Genomic DNA, 25,240 nt, shown 5'->3' with positions numbered 1-25,240 from the left:
AACCTCTTTAAAACTTATAGGAGTTTTAAAGCATAAGATGTCTTTCCATACATTGAATGATTTTTAGGAAAATGTCATCCACAAGTGTTGCCTTTTAATAAATAAAAAGTGTTTCACATAATTTTTAAGTAAGGTTGAGAAAACAAATAGACTATTTCTATGAATAATATCTCCTATCAGAATAGCATCCTGGGAGATGCAGCTTGACACATTATCCTTCATTACATATTTGTTGAATTCATGAATAATAAAATTTAAGTGGCCAGGCATGGTGGCTCACGTCTGTAATCCCAGCACTTCGGGAGGCCAAGGCGGGTGGATCACCTGAGGTCAGAAGTTCGAGACCAGCCTGGCCAACATGGCAAAACCCCATCTCTACTAAAAGTACAAAAATTAGCCGGGTGTGGTGGCGAGCACCTGTAATCTCAGCTAATCAGGAAGCAGAGGCAGGAGAATAGCTTGAACCTGGGAGGCAGAGGTTGCAGTGAGCAGAGGTCATGCCACCACACTCCAGCCTGGGTGACAAGAAGGAGACTCCATCTCAAAAAAAAAAAAAAAAAAAAAAGTAAGTGAATCAATGTGGATAGTTGGCTTTATTTTTTTTACACAAAAACCACTCTAAGTGGTTTTTGCAGATGTATTTATAATCATTGGGAAGCTATGATTTAGATAGTACAAATAAATACATTCTCCCAGTTTGGTTTTAACAGAAACTCTGCCTCTGTTTATTGGACCTGTGTTCTGATAGGAATGTATGCATCTGCTAACTGAGACTGGCATTGTTAGTAGTGATGTTGTCACTCATTACATTTTGTGATCATCTGGGTTTTCTTGTTTAGGAGGAAAAATACTTAATGATAAACTATTTAGAAGACAAAAAGGGCTGGGTGCAATAGCTCACACCTGTAATCCCAGCACTCTGGGAGGCCAAGGCAGGTGGATCACCTGAGGTCAGGTGTTCAAGACCAGCCTGGACAACATGGTGAAACCCCGTCTCCACCAAAAAATACAAAAATTAGCCAGGCATGGTGGTGCATTCCTATAGTCCCAGCTTCTAGGGAGGCTGAGGCAGGAGACTCGCTTGAACCCGGGAGGCGGAGGTTGCAGTGAGCCAAGATCATGCCACTGCACCCCAGTCTGGGTGACAAAGCGAGACTTCATCACACACACACACACACACACACAAGACAAAAAAGGGGAAACCAAACTAAAACCAATTGGGGTAATAGCAGGTAGGAAAGGGTATGTAGAAAAGTTTTTTCTGATGTATTATTCAAGAGGTTAAGATCCTCCAGAATTGTACATCGTGTATCTTAAGTTAAATGATAATGTCCACGGTTAAGGAAAGTTATATGCCATTACAAATCACATTATTTACTTTGGCATAAGAATGTTCTAAAAAAATGTTTGATTCTCCTCCTCTGTAAACTAATACGCTCATATAGGAAGAGCTGTGTTCTTCCTACCCCTCTCACCTTACCTCTAAATTCTTACAAATGAAATTCCCCAAAGTGGAAACACTACATCCAAGTAGTCAAAATTTGCCTCATTTTGAGGCGCTGAGTGCTACTTTTATATCAAACCATCTAGCTGTGTCTTGAGTCCTTTCCTATGAGACTTGGTGATCTCTAAACAACACTTTAATACACGCAAAACTTCCAGTGCACATTACTCAAAAGAAGTAGTCAGCTGGCTGCAACTAAACAACAGGCCTGATAGACTAAACTGAAATAAATACTGCGCTCAGATAAGCTGCATCTGTTGTGTGAGTATGGTTTTAATCAGTGAAGCCAGGAAAGAAATGAAATCTTTCAGAATTCATACTTTCCCACGGTTATAGAAAGAGGAGTAACAGGAATGAGAGTCAAGAGACAATCTGAGTTTCAATCTGGCCACCAAAACTAACATATAAAGCAAACATTTATTTAATTTAGTACGGTCGTGTTTTCTTCTATTAATCAGCATATTTGGGTGGGGGGAGATACTTATTAGGTCCCCTGGAAGGTTTTCTTAGTGCCTGAAATTCTATAAACTTTGCAGTTTTGTTAGTTTTTATATGCAACAACTTCAATATCATCGTGGGGTGTATTGTGTGAAAATCAAAATTATTTCTACTGATTATGATTTAGTATATAGTGTAACCCCACCTGTGGATGAGTGATTCTGTGGGAAGATTGGCAATGAAGAATACAGTGCTGTGAACAAGGCTACTTTCCTGTGGAATCATGTAAAAATTGGCAACCTAGAAAATGTAGCTGATACTGCCAGTGTAAAATTTAGATATATTTGAAAAATATTTTCGTCTCACTGGAATATCAGTTATAGTGTGCTTATTGTGAAACTACACACACACGCACACACATATGTATATGACCTGGTGGAATGGGGGGGTGAGTTAAATAATTTAGTTTATTTCATTTTTAATAAACTTAAAATCTTGATGCATTTTCATTGGGTGTTACCTATCTTACCTTTCTTTTTAGGAAGAAGGCATACAGCTCTAGTTATATCCCAAAAGGTACCTATTCATAAAGGATTTTTTTCTCTTTGTCAGTTTCATATGACAAGAGCCTGTGACTTCTCAGATATCTCTTTGGGAAGTGGGAGAGGACTACTTCCAGAACCTTTGAAGTTGTTATGCAAATAGGACATTCATAATCCTATTAGCCAGAATTCTTATCTATCACTTGAATGAGTCTCTTAGAAAAGTTGTGTTGGTTAAGGAATTAGCCCCAGTTACTTCACAAGTAAGTCAGCCAACACTATAGCCGCCCAAGAGATTTTGGCTGGCCCCTCTTCCAGTTTTCTCTGGCTTTAATCAAGGAAGTTGCTGTTAGATGCTGCCTTTGCAGTCCAAAGATGTACAGCCATCCATTTCACACGGATCAGTTGGGCTAACTTTATAATAATTTCTTTGTCATCATGACCAATTTTTATGAATCAGTTACTTCAGGGACATTGCACAGATACTGGCCTGGGTATCCTATTAACACTTGGATCAGGGTGCCAAGTTTGAATGATGTATGTGTGTTTAATAAGCTCCTGCCTGTTTCTTCTCAGACACCGAGACATGTGACTATGGCTGGCACAAATTCCAAGGGCAGTGCTACAAATACTTTGCCCATCGACGCACATGGGATGCAGCTGAACGGGAATGCCGTCTGCAGGGTGCCCATCTCACAAGCATCCTGTCTCACGAAGAACAAATGTTTGTTAATCGTATGTACCAAATAGACACGAGTTTCCGGAAACTTCACTCCTTCTCATCACTCTCTTAGTTTGGTCTGTGTGCAAGTGAAAAGAAGTAGCTTTTTCAATCATAATACAACTTATCAAATCCCTCATCTGTGGGTTACTTAAAATCATCTCGCCTATGTTAAGTCCCCCATTTTGGGAAACATTCAACTATAATATAGGTAGGCATTGGTTAGTCGGCCGGCAGTATTGGTTGAAACACTTGCTGTAGGTTGAATCATAAGAAATTGCTATTTGATCATTTTTAAATTTACAAAAACAACCAATTATTATAGCTCAATAGAATTCTTACTGTGGTTATACTTTCATAGTCTCTATTTTGAATATTTATATGCCTGTCTAAAATTACAGTTACTTTCAGTTATTTTTGTCCTGCTAATTAAAATTGAATTGTTAATAATAGTACCCTAATCTTACCTTTTGGGCATATTGATTCTCATTCAAGTTTCTAAAGATTTTAAACTGTGGAAAGTGAGCTACCGTCTAAGAACTTGAATAGGTGGAGATCGAAAGCTAATGAAACTTAATATCAGAGCTGTTTAATAACTCCTTCAACTGCAGCAAGAAGGAGGGCAACTGGTTTTCATGTAGCAATATGTAGACATTTGTTTTAGGAGACAGTGTCTCACGATGTTGTCCAGGCTTGTCTTGAACTACTGGCCTCAAGTAATCCTTCCACCTCTGCTTCCCAAAGTGCTGGGATTATAGGCGTAAGCCACCATTCCCAGCCTCATGAAGCATTGTTTGATGTTCTATTAAATATTTTCTCATGATGCCTACTATCTTTTAGAAGTTTGTTAATTTGTAATCTGGATAGAGGTTCATTTGACTTTACTGCGTGATATCCTTGCCAGTGACTCACCTCATGGTAAAAGTAAATATTTTTGAGGATAAATTTGTAGAACTGTCTAGGTGTTCACTAATTAAAATGCTTTGAAAAGAAACATGTGGCTTCCAAAATGAGGGTAGCATGGATAAGATCTGGCACATTTCACTGGGTCACTGAATTTTTGCCAATGGCGTCACTTCACAACAACAACAGAAAAATAGAACATTTCTATCATGAGTGAGGATGGAAAAAAATTAATTATAGTAAATTGCTAGGGAAATTATTGTCTATGTCATACTTTAATGCTTCACAGTGTTTGCACATTAACTTTTTCATTTAAAGCACATTGGGCAGAAGAACAAAAGATAGACTAGGAGAGATTTTTATGAGCAACTAAATAAACATGATTCATGCTGAAAATAATTATCTTTGATATATTTTTATCCATATATGGAAAAGTAGTACAAATATCTGTGTGGTTTCCTATCCCTTAGGTGTGGGCCATGATTATCAGTGGATAGGCCTCAATGACAAGATGTTTGAGCATGACTTCCGCTGGACTGATGGCAGCACACTGGTAAGATGTCCTTGAAAATGATGTCAAGTTCTACCTTCTGGAAATTTGGTACTGTGCACTGACTGCACATGACAGAGGTTGCATTAGACTGGAGACAAGTGACTCGCTCAAGGTCACTCAGTGAAACTGGGAAGGGTTAGAAGAGTTCCAGGCTAACTGATCCAACATCCAGTTCTCTCTTCAATGTTTGTGGTTCTCTTTAAAAGAGGAGTGTACTAGATTTCCATCAAACCAGAAAACCAGACGATTAGTAGAATTACCTTGGGTCTGTCTTTCAGATGGTTATCTTTGCTTTTTCTAGCTTCAGAGCAAGAAGAGAAGAATAAATGTAGGAGAAAAGTCCTTAAAAAAAATACCATTCCCTCTTAAAAATTGCACTGGAAATCTGCTATAAGGCATGGCACATTTCCAAGCAAAAATATGCATTTATTTTTATCTTAAAGAAGATTGTTGATATGATCTTATGAATCTCTGCTGACTAATTACGTATTTCAACTTGTTTTCTATATTTTGAAGAAAGAAGTGACTTGGAAATGCTGGCCACAACTTTGAGAAGGCTATAATAGGTTCTTAGAACAGGTGAAGCTGTTTTGAGTCACTCCTACTAAACTCAAATAAATCTAATTTTTTAGAAAGAGTTCAAATGTGATTGGCTCTACTAGTGGTACTCAGTGCTGGCTGTTCATTAGAATCAACTGGAATATGTAATTAAAAACTGGTGCTTAGGCCTTATCCCAGGTCCATTACAGCAAAACCTCTAGCCGCTGTATTTTCTCAGTGTTCCACAGGTGAATCTGAAATGCAAAGTTGGGATCCACTGGGCTAGATAGTAAGTGTAAATTAAATTCTAAATTAGAAACAAAGTGTAAAAAATTGAAGATAATTTTAAAGGCCTTTTTGTGTGTGAATTACTTAGGTACTTCAGTTTCATTCATTATCTGCCACTTGTCTGGATTTAATGAGTTTGGCAAAATATAAGGTTCATTCTAAAACAGATGCCAATGTAATCTTTGCTTTTGGAAGTTCTGCTATGTCTTAAGGGAAGCTGCTCCGTCATGGACACATTACTCACTTTATCTATGTGTTAGCCACTGTATTAAGCCCTTGCATATGTTTATTCCCCACAATAACTGTTACGACAGGCATTGGGTTTTCCTTCACCTGTTTGACAGGTGAAGAAAGGGAAGATCAGTTAGGCTGAGCTGTTTGCCTGGAATCACAATGCTGTTAACTGATGAAGCCAGAATTTGAACTTAGACTTGTCTCCAAAGCCACAGTTTCTTCTGACCAGTACCTTCTTGGCTTTAAATAGAGTGTATCCTTTATTAAATTTTTGCTTTGAGCTACCCAAAATAAGACCTGAGTTTCTGTCTCTGTCACCACTGTTTATGTTTAATCAGCACTGTTTCACTGTTTGTCATTGAAGTTCTTAAGTAGGTTCTTTGGCAAGATGTGAGAAAAATAGGGAAAAATAGGTTGTTCTTAAAATATGTTCCCAGTAAGCTATAGGAAACACAACCTTAGAATCAGTAGTCTCAGTTTCTTCTATTAATAATTGTCCTGGCTGGATGTATTGGATGTGTATCTGCAGTTGTTGCCTCTTTATGTTTTCATTTTGCTGTACTTAGGGGGATAACACTGGTCCATTCGATTAATAGCGATTGGTATGGCATGAATCTTTATATTACACTCATTTTAACTGAAGATAATTTTGTTCTTATTAATTTCTAAGTGAACATATGATTAAGAGTTTATATTATAAACTGTTTTTTATAATTTTATTAACATATATCATACAGTATATACATTTAATGAGTTTTCTTTGTTAAATGTGTACTTCATTCTCATGGAATAAATTGGGCTTTAGGGTGCCACTATTATGCCTACCTCCCACAAATTTCCCTTATTTATAGCCCAGTGAAAAGTGCAGGGTTTTGTGAGCCCCCATCATGTATACAGAAGCTGACTTGCCCAGGACTCAGCTGGCCATTTCTATCTAGTTACTGCTTACTTGTGCCTTGCAGATGCAGCCCATAACTTATCCCAAAGTGTACCTGTTGTCTGGGTTCCTGTTGATTCCAGCCCTGAGCCTAGAATAGCTGCATTTGACCAGGTGGAGTCTATGAAAAATCCCATTTTTCTACACATTGACCTGGCTGAACCAAGTCCCATCTATTTCTAATCTGTCATTGGTTACATAGATTTGATGTGTGTGTTTTTATTCTTAGCATGTATGTGTGTTACTAGATGTTTATTCTGGTTTCTTCCTTAGCAGTTCACGTCTTTCAAGAAGTAATTCTTTTCCCTGCTTTTTATTTTTCATGGTGTCTGAGATAAAGTGTTATCCTTTATTCCTGTGTGCTTGGTTAAAGAGACTTCATATTGGCCTATATCTGGCAGCCATGTGGGTTCTGTAGAATATCTTAGGAAATTTATCTTCCCTGCCAAGTGCCACACAGGTGAGCTTGATTCATCATATATCATTATTCCCCTACGCCAAAGCAAGGTGACTCACCTACTTTTTGTCTGTGGCCATTAATTTTTAACGTAGGTACACAAATACTCTGAAAAACATAACAGTTACCATTTCCATAGTCTAGAATGGTCCTAAACGTGGTAAATTGGTGAGCATTGCACCTTGCCAAAAAAGAAATATTGATTTTTCCTCTGAAATTTTCCTCTGAAACTTCCAGAGGAAGATAACATAAGCTAACATAGATAATTATACAACATAAACAAGAACCTTACTCTTAATTAGTTGGCACTTTCACTTGAAATGTAAGGATTATGGAGAATGCACCGAGGGCCTCAGTTTGAAGAAGACACGTGATGAAATGTATTAACAAGCAAAGTTTATCAAAGAAATGACACAAGTAAATCCAGAAAAAAACTCTGACAGACTCTTGGTTTCTTCTTAATTCACTCTTTGTGTAAAATAGAAATGTGTTAAGGAGTGTCCCTTAACTTTGAACATTCTGGAACAGAACAGACCATCTGTCCTAGAGCCTGTCTCCCTCGCATTTGACTGATCTCCTGCCCACTTTCTTGCTTTTGTAACCACCCTTTCCTCTATCCTTTTCCTCTCTGACACAGCCTAGGTGTCCCTTAAACTTCTTTGTAGTTTTTTCTACAGTCACCATCCCCTTAACGGGTTCCATATGTGTGCAGGCCTTTGAATAAAACCCTTCTGCTTTGTTTCGCTGTTTACTCCAAGGTTTTTGCTTTTAAAAATATTGCTAACAGTAAAGTCTTGGTCACAGGGAGCGGTATCTGCTTATACTTAGAATGGTGTTAACTTGACTGTGTGCAATTTTAAGGACTTTGTTTATGTTTTGGAGTGATTTCTCTCCTCTTCCACACCCTCTCTCCCTCCATTTTTTTCTTTGAAAGATTTATTAGAGCTTCTCCGTCTTGGGTGGTAGAACAGTATTAAAACAAAAAGAACCTTTCATATTTACCTGAAAGTATCTTTTGATATTTAGCCTTACAATCCAGTAAGAACAGACAAGTTTATATTAGGTCTCAATTTCAACGATCCTTTTAACTGAAATAATTAAACTTTGCTTTCAATACACTTTCAGTAAAAATGTATCATATTGGCCCAGCGTGGTGGCTCAAGCCTGTAATCCCAGCACTTTGGGAGGCCGAGACGGGCGGATCACGAGGTCAGGAGATCGAGACCATCCTGGCTAACACGGTGAAACCCCGTCTCTACTAAAAAATACAAAAAACTAGCCGGACGAGGTGGCGGGCGCCTGTAGTCCCAGCTACTCGGGAGGCTGAGGCAGGAGAATGGCGTGAACCCGGGAGGCGGAGCTTGCAGTGAGCTGAGATCCGGCCACTGCACTCCAGCCTGGGCGACAGAGCGAGACTCCGTCTCAAAAAAAAAAAAAAAAAAGTATCATATTTAATGTTATTATGCTATACAGCTAGACTAATTCAACTAATATACTAAATTAATGATGTTGTTTGGCTAAATGATCTAAATTGCCCTTATTCTTGAGATTCTGATGGATTCATTCCACATTACTGGCCACTATAGTAGAATGTTGTTATCATTGATAAAATGCCAAATTCTTATTTCTATTATATTTTAAAAATCTATTAATTTTTTTATTTGGGGTGTTTGCCCAATAAATTTCACAAAAGTGAATTCATGAAGAAAATTGTGTCTAGTCTTATCCTTGTGATTTATATTAAGATTATTTTCTTTTAATACATTTCAGTTTTTACTTTGTCACTTGGCTTTCTCCTAACCCAGTTACTCTTTAACTTGACTATTGTAAACTTGACGATTGCTCTCTATAGCAAAATGCGCCTACTGCTTTATTGGAAACCCTAACAAATAACTTCACTAATGAATTGCTTTGCTTGTCACCCAAGTAATATCTTCAAAGACACTCAGTTAAACCATCCAAGTTAAATATACATTAAAGCTGGCAAACTTAAACAAACTTTTCTTATCTAGCTTATATACTATTAGCTGACTTATAAGTTCTTTCTTAAACCAACTGTTAAATGAATGACTAGTCAGAGTGTTTTCCTTCAAATCTGTTTTCCAGTGCTAATGACCTTTCCCTTCCCTGGCTATGAACTCTTCTTGCTCCCTTAAACTTCTTCAGTGTCTGCTCATTGCCTTCAGTATCAACTTTTAATTATTAGTACGGCAGACAAAGCCAATCCATTCCACCTGCCACTTCCTAAGCGATAGCATCTCAAAAATACTCTCAGTTCCTGGAATAAGCCATGGGTTCTCACTCCTGGGGTGCTTTGCCTGTTCTGGCCCTAGCGTTCAGCATATTCTCACATCTTGTCCTAATTTCATCTCACAAACAGTCAAATACCCTGCATGGCCAGGGGTCTCCTTCCAGGAAGGCTTCCTTGCTGGGTATGACTCAGAGCTCCTCTTCTGTGCTCCCACATCTTTTCTGTCCTCTTCCCATCTTAACTCAGGCCTCTGTGAAATTGACTTGCTGACACTGAGCCTTCTGAGATAGGAATTAACTTTCATCTGTTTTTTCAGCACCTAGCAGAGTAGTTGACATAGAATAGATATTTAATAAATATTTGAATGAACAAATGATAATCAGCATACACACATTGCTCAGCCAACTCTACCTTTTGAATCCTGAAATGAACACATTATGTCTTTTGGCTGAATCTCTTTGTGACATTTTTGTTTACCTAAGTTAAAGATTTTATTTAAAGTTGTACCAGTATGAAAAACATCAAAACATAATAGATGGGTTTTATGGTGAAAAGACCAAAAAAAAAAAAAAAAAAGATATTCCTTAAAAATAGAAGTTATAGTTGAACATAGTGCATCTTATAAATGTATCAACCAAAGGAAAACAAGTGTTTTTACTAGAAATGATGACAATTTTGTCCATGGTTGTCCTAGAAACACCTTTGCAATAAACTTTGGGAATTAAAAATGGAAAGTAAACTTTCAAACTTTGCCACCCCTGCAGGTTTGAGTTATATCAGGGCAGGTTTTCCATGAAACTTTAAGAAACCAACAATTACTCAAAACTTTGGAGGAGGATTTTTTTTTCCAGATAGGCACAAATTCCGTAGGTATACTTTCTGAAGAAAAATGAGTTTTAGAAACCTTATTATTTATATCCAAAATGGGGTGAAACAAACAAAAGGAAATATCACTCCCAAATGTTATCAGCTCATTTTACTTTTTATAGATGCTTTGGCTAAGAATGGTTTGGTTGCATAAGATGGGATAGGGCTTCATCTGTAAATCCACTATCTGAGGCTGTTTATTCAAGTGCAGAGGAAGCCAGACAGGCAGGGAACGTTATGGAATCATTTATATTTGTCTGTCAGTATACCTCCTGGCAAAATGATTTCACAACACTGTTTTCAACTAAGGACTATAGTGTCTATGGGACAGCCCAATTAAAGAGCTATTAGAAACGCTTACATGCCTTCATCATACTGTTTTGTCTGATAAACTTCTCCAACAAGTGGTTTAAAATCAAATTGTGGAGCTCAGAGATTTAAAGCTGTCCTATTGCTTCCTTCTCTCTTGGACCGTCTGGAGTAAGATTCTCATGAGGGGATTCTCTGGGCTCCACATGGCTCCTTACTCGCCTTTCTTCAATGATTCCCCCCAGTGCCATCAAAGCTGACCCCTCCCCACTGGACACTGGTGTCTTCAGTGGATCAGATGCACTTACTTCAAAGGGAACCATCACTCTAGATGGCCATGTGTAGAGGCGAGGACTGACTGAAACTGACATTGCCATTCCATTTTTAGAATATTGAGGAGCTTTTGGAAGATTTAGTTTGTTCTGCGGAAAAAGCCCTGACTTTATTCCTAAACATTTTAAAAATCATTTTCTGCATCCCCTTCACTTTTTTTACTTCTGTCATCTCTGTGTTGTCAGGACTCAGATGTCACCCCCCATGAGGCTGCTGGCTTCCCTGCTTCCTGGGAAGTTGTCACAGCTTCCTTCTTCTCACTTTCCATTCTACAGTCGGGAGAAAACAGAGAGACTTTCTCTCTTCTTCATTTGTCCAAATCTGGTCAGGAAGTTCTAGAACAAATTACTAAATCACAGATTCATAAATATCTTATTTTCTAGTTCTACCCAACTCATCTTGCTATGACAGTTATGATATAAAGTAAAAAAAAGCCTAATTGATAGGATAATTAGTACAATTAATTGTACAATTAATCTTCATAACTTAAATTCTTCTTAAAAATATTTCTGGAAGATAACTCAATTTTGCATTTTGTTTTTCATTTTGGTAAGCATAGTTCAGCTTTGGCAACTTAACACCTACAATTTCCAACACCCGCTTGTCCCCCTTCACCAGTTGATTCGAGTTGATGCACAAGAATAGCTAGATGTGTGGATTTGACTCTAAATCCAGAGGCCCCTTCTTCTTCTTTCATAAATAAACACATCAGTCTGTCAAGCAAAGTATTGTGAGAAAAGCCAACTTTGAAAAAGGTGGAAACAATAAAGACATAGCCCTTAACCTAGGAAGAGACACTTAAAAGGGGCAGAAAGAAGGGAGTAACAAATCACAGACCATAAACCATTATTCTTTTCCTGCAGCAATGTATCATTATTACCCTTTCATAAACACAAACGTTCCTATTCCCCTTCCTCTCCCAGATGTCTTGGACATTGTAAAGAGAATACGGAGTATTAACTAATTCCGGTGCTTTCTAAGCTTGTTTGTAGGTTTCTGCTCGTTTGAAAGGATTTCACATGATTTGGCAGAAAAACAATGCAAAACAGAATCTCCACAACAAAAATTTAAGTTTTCCTTTTCCTACCTGAAAATCTTAGAAGACTTTCTATACAGTGTTTGTAGATGGATGTGTGTCAGCTGTGGTGTGACATTAGCTCTAAGTCAAATACCATTTCTCTGTGAACAAGTCACACTGCATATCAACATTAATTTAATTATGTTAAACTTCACAGGCTTTATTGTATTAAGCCAAAAGCCAAGGAAAACATATGCTCATTTCTCATCCTTTAACACATTACTCGTGCGTGGAAGAATTCTCAGATTCCTTTCTGCAAAAGACTACTGAGTTCTTAATGAAAATTTCCACTTGTGTTGTAGTTTAATTTAATTTGGAATCAAGAACTGATTCTTCTGATTCTAAAGATGAGATATTGTGAGTCATAGAGTAGTTCTAGAACACAACCCTACTCTCTGCCTTGTCTTTCAGTTCAGACAATGAGTGGTGGGTTGAACAGCTGGAAGAACCATATTTACTCACTACTGGAAAATCATTTTATAATTGACAAGATTATTATAAAGAATAAGAAAAGGAGATTTAGTGCAGTAGCATCTCATAGATGCTTTTCCAACAGTCTTCTATGCAACCTTAAAATCACGTGCAGATATTTAAATCTAATTGCTAATTAGTTTAAGGCAATGGATAACCATGGAAAAGGCCAAAAAAAAAAAATGTTGAATGAGTTTTGGCAGTCTCTCCTTACATTTGGATCGTTAGCCCTTCATGACTGGAGACCTGTGCAAACAAGCTTGGGGTAAAGGAGCCTACTGGCACCATTCATTCTATGGATTAAATGCAAGTTGCTCTGTGGGCCTCTGCCTGAGGCCCCCTCTCTGACAGTGGTCTCACAGTGCGAGTAACTCACATCCTTCTGAAAATGCGTTGATAATTACTGCTTTGTAGGGCAGTGAGCTCACACTATTACACAAGATTAGTGCTGTTCTCAAGAGCTGGCCAGATTGTCTTTCCCGCACAGAGGTTTGCCAGCTAGGAAAATAATGGGCATATTGCCACTTTAACAACTATCAGGAGACCCCAAGTTAGTTTTTCTTCCCTTCAGCATATTCATGTTTGTAGGATCCAACTCCAGGCTGCCAGCATAGGGTAGTGACACCAAAACAAACGGCTCTTTCTCCTTTAAAACAAAGCTGCTCTTTTCTTTTCAGTTGTCGGTCAGCGAATTACCCTGTTCAACTAAAAGACAGCAGCAAAACCATAACCTCCCTTAAAATATAAATAAATAAGGACCCAGACTAGACTAACCTTAAGCAAGTACAAGGATCAGAAGAAGGTTTATCTTTACCTTGCAGGGAAGTCATTTGCCCCTAACAAACAAGACAAAGTTAAATGCCCACTCCCCTTCCAGACTGCAAACAAATGTCTATTGTGTACACCAGCCATCTAGGGATAAAAAAGTCATTTTAAAGTTACCAAATGTTTTGATTTCTGTAATAAGTAGTCTTCAGAGCCTCTTTTCAGATAACCGTTTGACCTGTGTTCTGAAAGGCTGGTGCTAACCCCAAGTGGTTATTCTGTTTGTTATTTAATGAAAAGATGGTTTCTTATCTGCGTATGTTTAAAACAGGTACCTGTCCTCTTGGTAAAGTGTTTTCTCTTTGGAATTTGCTTTCCTACTTCGGCAGTTATCTGCTTGCCCTTGGCATCCAGTGTGTTTGGATTGAATTTTGTAGCTCTGGGAGTACAGCAGTGGCCCAGGTGATGAAAAGAGTTTGTACACAAAGAAGTCAGCTCTTACTGCAGGTGTCACGGTTTCATAGCTAATCTAGACAAATTGTTACTGAAAAACAAACTAACTGTGATTCACACTGCAGACATTGCATTTGTGTGCTTGGGTGTTTATCTATGATCTGACCTGTCCTAAGGATTTTAGGTGGATGTTACACATTTGGCTTTGGTTCTGATGCAATTTCACCATTGATGTAAATCACTTGATAATTTTAAAAGACAGAGTGGAAAAGAATCAACTGCTGTAGGTGAACATTTTAGTCAGAAAGAAAATCCAGATTATAGATAGAGTGGACTTCAACAGAATAGAATGTAGTCAGGTTGGTAAATACTGGTTCACTGAGGTCTGTCTTCTTGCAAAGTGTTCTCTTTGTGTTTTCACTCACAAAACTGAGAGAACATATCCCAGACAATCTTTTAATTTTTTTTTTTTGCTACATGGAGTACATAATCACGATTTGGGGGGACATATTCTAAGTTCTCTTTTGTTAAGTGGTGTAGCTGTTAATTCATAATATAAGAATAGATACATATCACCACCTAGTGGTCGTATTGTCTTTTGTGTTTGAAACCGCATTTGCAGAACTCCACCCAGATACACACAGGAATAATACTATCTGTAAATCAAGTTCCTGTAGCTTTGAGTAGTTTCTAAATTCTAGTATAAATTGCATGATACTGTGATCCTGAAAGTTAAATGTGAAATGAGAGGATTTTTCAAACGCAGCATGAAACTAACACATGTAGTGCTTAGTAAAATCCTAGCAACTAAGGCATATATTAGGACCTATCTGTCCTGTGTTTTCACTTTATACACAATAGTAGAACCCTCGAGAAAGTTTTCCTTGGCCAGTTTCCTTGGGAGGTGAACCGAGAGGGCTTTTGCGGGGTTTTTATAAATGATTTTTTTTTTTTACTGTGAACTAAATTAGCAATGTTTGGAGGAAAAGAGAGTAAGTGAAGAGCAGTGACTGAACCGTTCAAGAGAAAAACTTCCAAATCATAGTTTGAAGTTCAGTAAGTTCTCCCAACAATTAAAATAATATATTGTGAATGGCTTGACTAGACATATATCAAGAATGGTTTTTCCCAAAGGGGTGTGCTTGGCAAAATCCATAAAATCTCTTTAATTGGCCATTCAAGGTAATCTAAACTATGGCGAATTTTAAAAAACAAAAGGTGACTGCATCTAAGCTGAAAAATTGTAGATAATATATGGATAGATAGAGAGTTGGAAAGTAGGCCCTTGGCGGTTACAGATTCAAGATTTGCAGTTCCAGTTATACACGAGATCCTGAAGGTCTGCAGTATGAAACATTTGTACTTTTTGCTCAGGCACAAATTAGAACTGTACTCAATGACTGGCTAGTGTGTAAAAACTCTCGGTGAGCTCTCAAGTCTGTCTATTGGACAGCTCAGTTTTCCCCTTGCAAGAAGTAGGTTGCTGTCTACTCTCCTGACCATTTTGGTTGTTCTCTACTGTATTTATGGCAGGAAATTATCTGCTACACAGATGTGTGTGAATAGAAGCATTACCAAGTCTTAGGTCTTAGGCACTTCTTTAATGCCAAGAAGTACTGTATGTGTAGGTGTGTGTGTGTGTGTGTGAGAGAGAGAGAGAGAGAGAGTCTCAAATTTATGACTCACAGAAATAAGAACTTTAATTTTGTCTAGTGTCTATGAAAATTCTGTCTCTTTTTATTTATATTGTACGATTTACGAGCCAGTAGAGAGGAAAAGAAACAGAAAGATTCTAAACAAAGTCTCTGACTCTTCCAGAGAACCAGTGTTCATTGATTATTCTTTGTGGTTATTTGACCAAGTTAAGGAGTTGTGAAATCTCAGTGAAAAGAACTTGAAATGGGTTGAGTATTATAAAGAAGCGCTAGTTATTGATTAGGTTGTGATAAGAACAATTGCTCTTAAAACCTCTTAGTCTTTTGCTCATAGATGAATTTGCTTCTCTGTGTGATGTGCAAGGGCAAGCTAGGACTTGACTGTGACAGCAGTGACTGATACTGGATGGTCTGGTTTCCTTTCTTCAACTGAAAGTAGTGCTGAAGATGAACCCAAGAAAACTCATTTTTTAACACAAAGAAGGAGAAAAAAACTCCTGATTTATTTCTAAGTCTTATCTATTTCTGAAAAACTGCTTTTGTTTTGTTTTGTTTTGTTTTGAGATGGTGTCTCACTCTTGTTGCCCAGGCTGGACTGCAATGGTGTCATCTTTGCTCACCACCGCCTCCCGGGTTCAAGTGATTCTCCTTCCTCAGCCTCTCCAGTAGCTGGAATTACAGGTGCCCGCCCTGACGCCTGGCTAATTTTTTGTATTTTTAGTAAGACGGGGTTTCACCATGTTGGCCAGGCTAGTCTCGAACTCCTGACCTCAGGTGATCCACCTGCCTCAGCCTCCCATATCGCTGGGACTATAGTCGTGAGCCACTGCACCTGGCCCTGAAAAACTGATTTTTTAAACTTTGCAAAAAGGCAGTTATCCATCACTGCATAAGGAAAAGGTCTATTAGTGTACATTACATTTGTATCATCAGTTTGTTTTGTTCATGCTTGTGATGCTAGTTATCTGCTGAGATTTTAGGTCATCGATCATGGCCACCTGGTGTGTATTTTAAAAGATAAAAGATATCTCTGAATGACAATTGGGACTTCTTAGACACTATGTAATTAGAAATTCTCCTTGAACAGATATAAACCCCATCTGAATTTGGTAGATTGTTGGTAACTTTCAAAAGCAGAGACCTCTCCCCACCCACCATCATCTTTTTTTCCTCAGTATATTGATTGAATTAAGTTGGAGACTTGCAAAGAACTGGGAAGGAGAGAAATAACTCCAATCATTCTGAGTGAGAAAAATAGTCAAATCACTCTGAGACACGTGGAATTGAGGTCACTCTCTGAGGGTTAAGGATGCTGGCATGCACAGAAGTCATGTGCACTGCAGAAGACCTGCAGGATGAGTCTTCTCTTTTGTGTTATTGTGAGACAGAAATAAATTTTTGACAAGTACAGATTATTTGGAACAAAATAATCGAAACATTTAGCATTCAATAGACTTCGATGAATAGCTTCAGTCTCCTCTGAGTTTTCACCCTCTGTTAGGATTGGTTCACAATGAGTTCTCTAGTTTGTGGAGAGAATCATACTTATTAGCTGTTAGATTTTGTCCAGGGTTTTTTGAATCATTTTATTATTTTGGCAACTGATTTGCTTGAGTTCAATTGGGGGGAAAAGAAAGAAAAACAATAGCTGAAAAGTGACTGATTCCTGCTTAATTGAAATGGTTGCCCTTTTTGGCATGTTATTACAGATCTGGAGAACTAGTTAATTAATTGGACTCTAAAAATAAAGCAATTTTATCATATATTATCCAGCATTAAGCAGTTATATACTAGATATAAAATAATTATCTCTTAATAAAATGCAAGAAAAATGTACATCTGAGATGGCTTTCCTCTACATCAACTATTTGCTTTTTTTTTTTTGTTTGGAGATGGAGTCTTGCCTGATCCTCCAGGCTGGAGTGCAATGGTACGATCTTGGCTCACTGCAACCCCCGCCATCCAGGTTCAAGTGATTCTCCTGCCTCAGCCTCCCAAGTAGCTGGGATTACAGGCACCCGCCACCATGCCCAACTAATTTTTTGTATTTTTAGTAGAGATGGGGTTTCACTATGTTGGCCAGGCTAGTTTCAAACTCCTGACCTCGTGATCCACCCACCTCGGCCTCCCAAAGTGCTGGGATGACAGACATGAGAAGTGCTGGGATTACAGGCATGAGACACTGCACCCAGCAACTCTTTAATTTTTTTTTTTTTTTTTTTTTTTGAGACGGAGTCTCGCTCTGTCTCCCAGGCTGGAGTGCAGTGGCGCGATCTCGGCTCACGGCAAGCTCCGCCTCCCGGGTTTACGCCATTCTCCTGCCTCAGCCTCCCGAGTAGCTGGGACTACAGGTGCCCGCCACCTCGCCCGGCTAGTTTTTTGTATTTTTTTAGTAGAGACTGCACCCAGCAACTCTTTAATTTTTATGTCACAATTTCCTCTGCCATCAGAAGAGAGTGAAAATGCAAAGTAATTTTAGGGTTCTCTTACAGGTATAGTAATGATCTAATTCTTGTCCCTGGGTGGCAACAACAGTTTGAGGTATGTAGCTGAACTTGAGTCCCTGAGGCACAGACAAACATGCAAGGGAATGACCAGCATTTATTTTTACCTAAGGGGTTAAAATGAATATCCCTAACCCATGCTGGCTTCTGGGAATAATTCTTAGTTTGCACATTCAGCCCTAGAAGAGGGTTGATCCAGGATAGATCACTCAGGATGTTTGCTCATAATTCCAAGTGAAGAACAAAGAAATCCAGTTGGGAGGTACTGAGTTTTTCCCTGCTAATTCCAAGAATCTGTATTCCTGTATGTATGAGACACCATATTGTGCGAGAAGATCTGTTACATTCTTATAACCCATAATTGATTCCCTGAGAAGGGATTTCTTCTTAACATTTAACTTTAGTGAAAAGAAAAGTACATTATTGAAGCTAAAGTTGAATTTTTGTTTTATACTCTCTCCCTGTAAGTAATGTTAAATAAGGCTGTAAAGAATTCAGAAGGACACAAAGAAAGTTGTTAAGAAAACTGGAGTTTTCTTTGCTAAGTCAGTTTGGCAATAACATGAGGCAAAAATCAAAGCATCCTAGCCAAGATAAACCTGCACAATGGAATGATCAGATATGAGGTAATAGTGTGACATGCCTGTGGGTATCAGACATTCTTGTAAAAACCACAGAGCTAAAATTTAGTCCTGCACCATTAAAACACAGCTCTGCCAAGCAACAACAGGAACACTCGTTTTAAGTCATTGCTGCAAGCCAAATGTAATTCTCACCCAAAACAATTAAATATTTTACCAGAGGCCTGAATCTGGGCAGTTTGAGCCCTGAGAATCACTTTAGTGGCATAGAATCCGAATCTCATTTCAGTGTGAAAATGAGATAGTTATTGTTCAGATCAGGAGGAAGTGTCAGCTGCAAAATACAGGGCAGTCAAGTGGCTTTAGTAACTTGAAGTGATATTTGTTAAGACTAGATTTAAAAATGGTTAGCTAAGAAATTTGTATTTTTTGTGAGAAATGCACATATCATTTTATAAAGTTCATTTTTAGCAATTGGATAAATAATGCTCACTCTAGAGAACTTGGAAAATATAAAGAGTAAGAATATATAGAATAAAATATCTCAGTCTCATATCATTCAGACATAAACTCTGGAAGATTTTGCTGCATTTGCTTTTGGTCTTTTATACGCACACACACATGCAAACACAAACATGCACACATACATCCACCTATACACACAGCTGTATCTGAGAGCATGAGTAAAATTTGGATCATTATAATATAATAATTTAACACTTCTTTTACTATCCCCCATTTCTTCATTTATTCTTCAAAGAAAATGTTAAATGGTGATATAATATTCTATTTGGCTACATCAATTTATTGAACATATGTTTACTCTACAAATTGTTTTCCCTTTACTGCTAATAAACATAATATTTCATATAAAATGTCATTCACATCTCGGATTATTTTTTAGTACAGAATTTTAGAAGTGGAATTTTGGAGTCCAAAAGCAAAAACTTTTTGAGGCTCCTGATATGCATTGCCAACTGTTTTCCAGAAAGGTTATTTACTTCCACTGGCGATGTCTGTAATTGCCCGTCTCACCTATTTGCTTGCAGCAAGCAGGATCTTTGATTAGGGATTGGTGTGGATTGGGAAGAAAGAAACACCCTCTGTGGTTCATTATTTCTAAGTATCAAAACTATTTATTAAACAACATAAGTATGTGCCAAACATAGTTTCTGGCACTGAGGAGACAGTAATGAGCAAAAGAAACCAAAGCCCTGTCCTCGATGAGTTTACATTCTACTAGGGAGAGAAAAATGCAATCAGTGAGTAAATTATATAGGATGTTAGAATATGATAAATGTTATGAAGAAAAAGAAATTAAGAAAGGGAGATGGGACAGTGTAGGTAGGGACAAAGAATGAGGGAGTAATGCACAGTGTACACATAGTATTAGGATGTTGGAAAATTTTCCACCTTTGAGGACATTACTGGTTTCCTGTAAGAGACTAGTTGGAAAGTAAGCTAGAAAATATTGAGCTCCTAAATCCAAATTTAATATTCGGTGAACTCTGGAATCGTTGACCATAGAGAGTACTAAATATAGATTGTGTTAGTTTTAGTGGATTCCTATTCTTTGGTTTGAAATTTTTATCCTACTTTAACTCATTCATTACAAACAACTTAGTTCTGTATCAGCAACAGGCAGAACATGACATATCTCTGCTTTGTTGATTATCTACTAAAGGAGAGTATCAAAAATGTAAAAAGGAGGCTTGGTGAGTGGAGGCTGAGAGATGATTAGGGAAATGAGCAACAAAAAGGAAAATAGGGAAAGAATTAGAAAGCCAGTTCAGAGCCAATGTGAGTTCCTGGTTGCAGGGAGACCTACCAGTCAAGGAGTACTTCAGTGAGTATGGTCCCCTGAGCATCTTTTCCAGGCCATTTGGAGAGTAACACAGTGGGGCCATTTAGGCTACAAGTTGGATTTAAATTTGCTTCACTTCTGGATTAGGATTTCCCCTGAGAAATAAAACCACCCTTCATGCTGTATTTTGGCAAAAAAAAAAAAAAAAACTTCCTTAAGGGTCTCTTGTTTTTTTGCAAGTTTGTCACTCTTCAAAGACTCTTTTTTTTACATAGCAGTGATCTCTTGTCTCATGTCTTAATTCTGGCAGGATTGAGGAGGACACAATCTAAAAAGACAAAAAGCTAGAAGACTGAAAGAAAAGCAGGTTTTCAAACTTTAGGTCTTTTCACAAATTATTTTATCAAAGATCTAAGTTTTTTTTTTTTTTTTACCATATTTAAAAGTTTTGAAAACCACTTGTTCTAAGAATAAAGATTACAGACATCCTCTAGTATATTAATTATACTGTTTTTGTTTTTAAACTAGAGTGTATTGGTATACAAATCTCAATTTCATAGGTAGGAGGAAAAGATTTAAAACACAAAAGAAACATTTGGTATTGAAAACACTGCAGATAGCTAAGTATAGTACTTTGGTAAATACAGTAAAATGGATCAGACATATTATATATTTTAAAAGACATAAAAATAGTGATGGTGCTGTTAGGAGTAAGTAGGTAGTAAGAGTAGTTGGACCCTTCCTTTTTTTTCATTTTTGCATTCACTGATGCTCTGAATTGAGAACAGTTGCCTTAAATCTTATATACACTTTAATCTCTGACTTTCTCTTTGCCAAACAAAGTCACTTAACTTATTGTCTCAAACCATAAACTTACTTTAAACTTAATTCAAGGAAAGACTAACAGATCTGTAGGCCCAGAAAAGACAGTCATATTAGCCATTGTCACATAAATTTAACTCTGTATTTCTAGCATGTTTTGGAAGTTTGTCACCACTAATGTTGTCATGCTAGACATGATAAAGCATGAGAGTAGGCAAAGCATGGTGAGAAAGTGATGCTCAAATTGACCCAGAAAGGCGCCGAACAAACAAACTTGTCTCATACCACATTCTAGTTAAGAGGACCCAGGACTAGGAAACTGGTCTCTTATTTATAGGCCATTATTATTTTCATCTTATCAAAGTTTGTTATTTTTGAATAGGCACAGCGACTATGTTTTTTTATATAATTATTATTGCCGGGGAGGCAATCTTTTAAGTAACAAAGAAATGAACCTAAACCAGAGAGTCCTGGGTGCGTAACATCTCTAAGGTCCAAATAATTCCCTATTATGCTGGATTGTGGTAAGAGATAATGCATATCAAGTACCTAGAAAAGGGCTTCATCTATTATAGATGCTAAATGAATGACACATATGATGGAAGGCAAAAGATATTTCCAATTGTATATTATTGCTCAGAGTAGGATATATATATATATATACACACACACATATATATAAAGGTAACCAGCAGAGAAATGTCAAACCCATAAAATCCTTTTCAATGATCTCAACATACGTTTCACCAAAAAAAATCTATAGTAAGATCTACTTAAAAAAAAAATCTACTTTTGAAGGCGTATCTTTTTATATCAATATGCATAAATGTCATAAATGTTTCTACTAAAAACATTTCATATTAAATCATCAAGGACAACTCAACTGTATGGTGCAGATAAGAATCACATCTAAAACAAACTAGCTCTGAAAGGTTGTATATAAAATGATTAGCATAGGTATGTCAGATAAATACAAAAAATAAATATTGCAACTATCTCAACTTTTTTAACCAAATAGATGAATTTGGGTGAAAAGCAATTACAATAAATGAGACAAAGGTACTTTATAGTAGTAAAGATAAGAAAAGACAGGCTGAAAATTCGATTGAACTATCATCACAATTATATAAATTTGTATGTGCACATACGAGGTAGAAGAAAACAAAATTAGAATGATGAGATTATTTTTTCTCTAGTTCTACTTCCATTAATTTTATTGAATTAATAATATGATGAAATTTCCTAAATTGAGGGTTGATTATATATTTAGAAATCTAGAATAACTAGACCAAAATTTCTCAATGATATCTCATTGCCAAATTGTAGACATTTGTTGAATTAAAGACTTTGAGACACATATATTTTCTACTCACAGTTTAACAGTCTTTTTTTTACCACCAAAATAATTTCAGCTATATGAAACAACAGAAATTGTTGAGTCTATTCCAATTAGATTGCGATATAATACCGTCGTTGCTCTTATGTTACTATTTGACTAGCAAGTAGTTACCTTCTCCCTCCATTTTGACAGCAATACGAGAATTGGAGGCCCAACCAGCCAGACAGCTTCTTTTCTGCTGGAGAAGACTGTGTTGTAATCATTTGGCATGAGAATGGCCAGTGGAATGATGTTCCCTGCAATTACCATCTCACCTATACGTGCAAGAAAGGAACAGGTAATGATTACTCCGTTCATAATGTGTACTTAATCTTCATTTCAATTATAAAGATAATTCAGGAATTTGTGATTCAAATTCATTGTTTGAGACCCAAACTGGATATGTCCATGTATGTCATCTCTCGTTGCTCTGGAATATTTCACTCTTCCAAAACGATTGAAAAGTTTGTTTTCAGCAATGTTCTCACCTTAGATTTCAGGTCCTTAAAGATAACAATGTGGCATTAATGTAGGAATGCTGCCTGGTAACATCTTTAAGAAGAACAACTGCCAGTCCAAAGGACAATAAGCCTTTTAATTTTTATTTATTTATTATTATTATTCTTATTCTGTCTCTGTCATCAGGCTGGAGATCTTGGCTGGGTGGTGGGATCTTGGCTCACTGCAACCTCTGCCTCCCAGTTCAAGCAATTCTCCTGCTTCCGCCTCCCAAGTAGCTGAGACTATAGGCGTGCACCACCACACCCAGCTAATTTTTGTATTTTTAGTAGAGATAGGGTTTCAGCGTGTTAGCCAGGATGGTCTTGATCTCTTGACCTTGTAATCTGCCAGCCTCGGCCTCCCAAAGTGCTGGGATTACAGGTGTGAGCCACAGCTCCTGACAGACTTCTTTTTTTTATTTTGATGAGTAGAACATTACAAAATAAAATACTTGTCAACAGTTCAACATTAGGCTATATTTTTAAAATCTAGATTTCTAGCTTTTTTAAGAAATAAGAAGACCTGGTACCATGTGGCCCATATTCAAGTTTGTCAGTGGTTTCAAGTACTAGAGCTGAGAACCACTGCCCTCCCTTGGCTGGGGCTGCGATCTCCATTTATTGCAGTCCTCACTGAGTCCTTCCTTTGTTTTATGTGAGTCTGTGCCCCAATCCTGAAAGACACAATCCCAAATGCCATAATCCTAAATGCTGAAATCCCAAAGGATTAAAATCCTGAAAATAGAGTTCTGGAAAAAAACAAATTTCAAAGACATTTATTTTAAGGAGAAAAAAATTTTAAGACATTTATTTACATTTTAAAATGATGATTTATTAGAGAAACATATAAAAACATGACAGTGTGCTTCATAAGCCACTTTAGACAATAAAATAAATAGACAATAAAAACATACATATATTTTCAAGCATAAGCACTCAGGTATACTAATGGCAGTTGGGGAAAAACCAAAATGTATGAACGCATATCACTCTGGTTGTAATTATGTGCACCAGCTTTATAACGGTGGTCATGTGAAATACCATGATGAACAACATAAATCTTTTCACAAGATTGATAAAAAACTGAGATGGGTTACAACCGCATGTTCAGTTGCTCAAAGAGCCGAGATCTTGAGAAATCTTATCTTTCATAAATGGAGATGTACAAAAGAACATCTCTTCATTTATTGAGGAAGTTTCAACCTTTTTATGTTGAGAGCCAAGGAAGCTGAAGCCAGTAGTGTAACTCTCAGTCTGAGACCGAAAGCCTCAAGACCTAGGAGGCCTCTGGTGTGTAAGTCCTGGAATCCAAAGGCCAGTGAGCCTGGAATTCTGATGTCCATGGTGGCAGAAGTCTGTCCCAGCTCTCAGAGAAAGACCAGCTCGCCTTCTGTATCTGTTTTCTCTGGGCACTTGGTTGATTGGATGATGCCCATCAACAATTAGGGCAGATCTTCCCCACCTCATCCACTCACACTGACACATTAATCTTCTCCGGAAACACCCTGAGACATGCCCCAAATAATGCTCTCTTAGGTTTCTAGGTATTCCTTAATCCAGTCATGTTGACACCTAAAATTAAGTCCACAAGTCTACCCCTTGCAGCTTGGCACCCATATGCATCTTGTTAAACCATTATTTAAATTTCCAAATAAAGACAATGACAAGGTAATATAATGATTCCTCCTGACATGATATAACTATCCTGCATACAACCAAAAATGCACTAATCCCTTCCCTAGAATTTGGCTTTCAGGATTTCAACATATTTCAGAATTATGATTTTGGGGACTTTAGATGTTAGGGATTTTAACCTCTAGGGATTTTGGTCTTTAGGAATTTCAAAATTTGGGATTATGACTTTTGAGATTGTGTCTTTTGGGATTATAATTGGCACTGTTTTTGGCCAACTGCCTGGTCTCTGTAGGCATTTGAGTATTTTAATCATTCCCTTAGAAATTTATTTTATGCTTGTAAACACATGCCATCCTTATATCTGTAGTTGAATATTTATAAGATAAAATAAGAACATGTGTAATGTAAATTGTATGAGAATTGTTTAGTTAACATTAAACAGAAAATATTTTAAAAGCTAATTTTTTAAGAGGTGTGTTTATCATTGGCCAATTTCTAAAGCACGCTGTACAGACTTTTTCCCTAAACAAATAGAAATTCTGTAAACTATTTTAACATATTTGCAATTAATAATGGTGTTATCACATGAATATTTAGTCCCTAGACCCAGACTTTTACCCACCTCAAATAAGAGTACAAAGTACAAATGTAAAATATAAACCTATTTGATTTATTTGTCTTTGGATACAAAAATAATAAAACTAAAAATCACACTCT

The 25,240-nt window shown here is 37.2% G+C and overlaps 1 protein-coding gene across 3 annotated transcripts in view; it reads left to right on the top strand.

Annotated features, from left to right (window-relative positions):
* Positions 1 to 25,240, top strand: part of VCAN (versican) — a 112,520-nt gene that overhangs the window by 80,095 nt on the left and 7,185 nt on the right. For all 3 annotated transcript variants that reach the window (XM_033179208.1, XM_033179207.1, XM_033179206.1), the window contains 3 exons: positions 3,061 to 3,219; positions 4,579 to 4,661; positions 22,542 to 22,686. In XM_033179208.1, coding sequence (XP_033035099.1) covers positions 3,061 to 3,219; positions 4,579 to 4,661; positions 22,542 to 22,686 — 387 coding nt within the window. The remainder of the gene's footprint in view (positions 1 to 3,060; positions 3,220 to 4,578; positions 4,662 to 22,541; positions 22,687 to 25,240) is intronic.

Source organism: Trachypithecus francoisi, unplaced genomic scaffold (genome assembly GCF_009764315.1).
Source record: "Trachypithecus francoisi isolate TF-2019V2 unplaced genomic scaffold, Tfra_2.0 Lachesis_group2, whole genome shotgun sequence".
Lineage (NCBI taxonomy): Eukaryota > Metazoa > Chordata > Mammalia > Primates > Cercopithecidae > Trachypithecus > Trachypithecus francoisi.
Note: the sequence above shows the minus strand (reverse complement) of the source record. Positions and strands in the feature narration are given on the sequence as shown.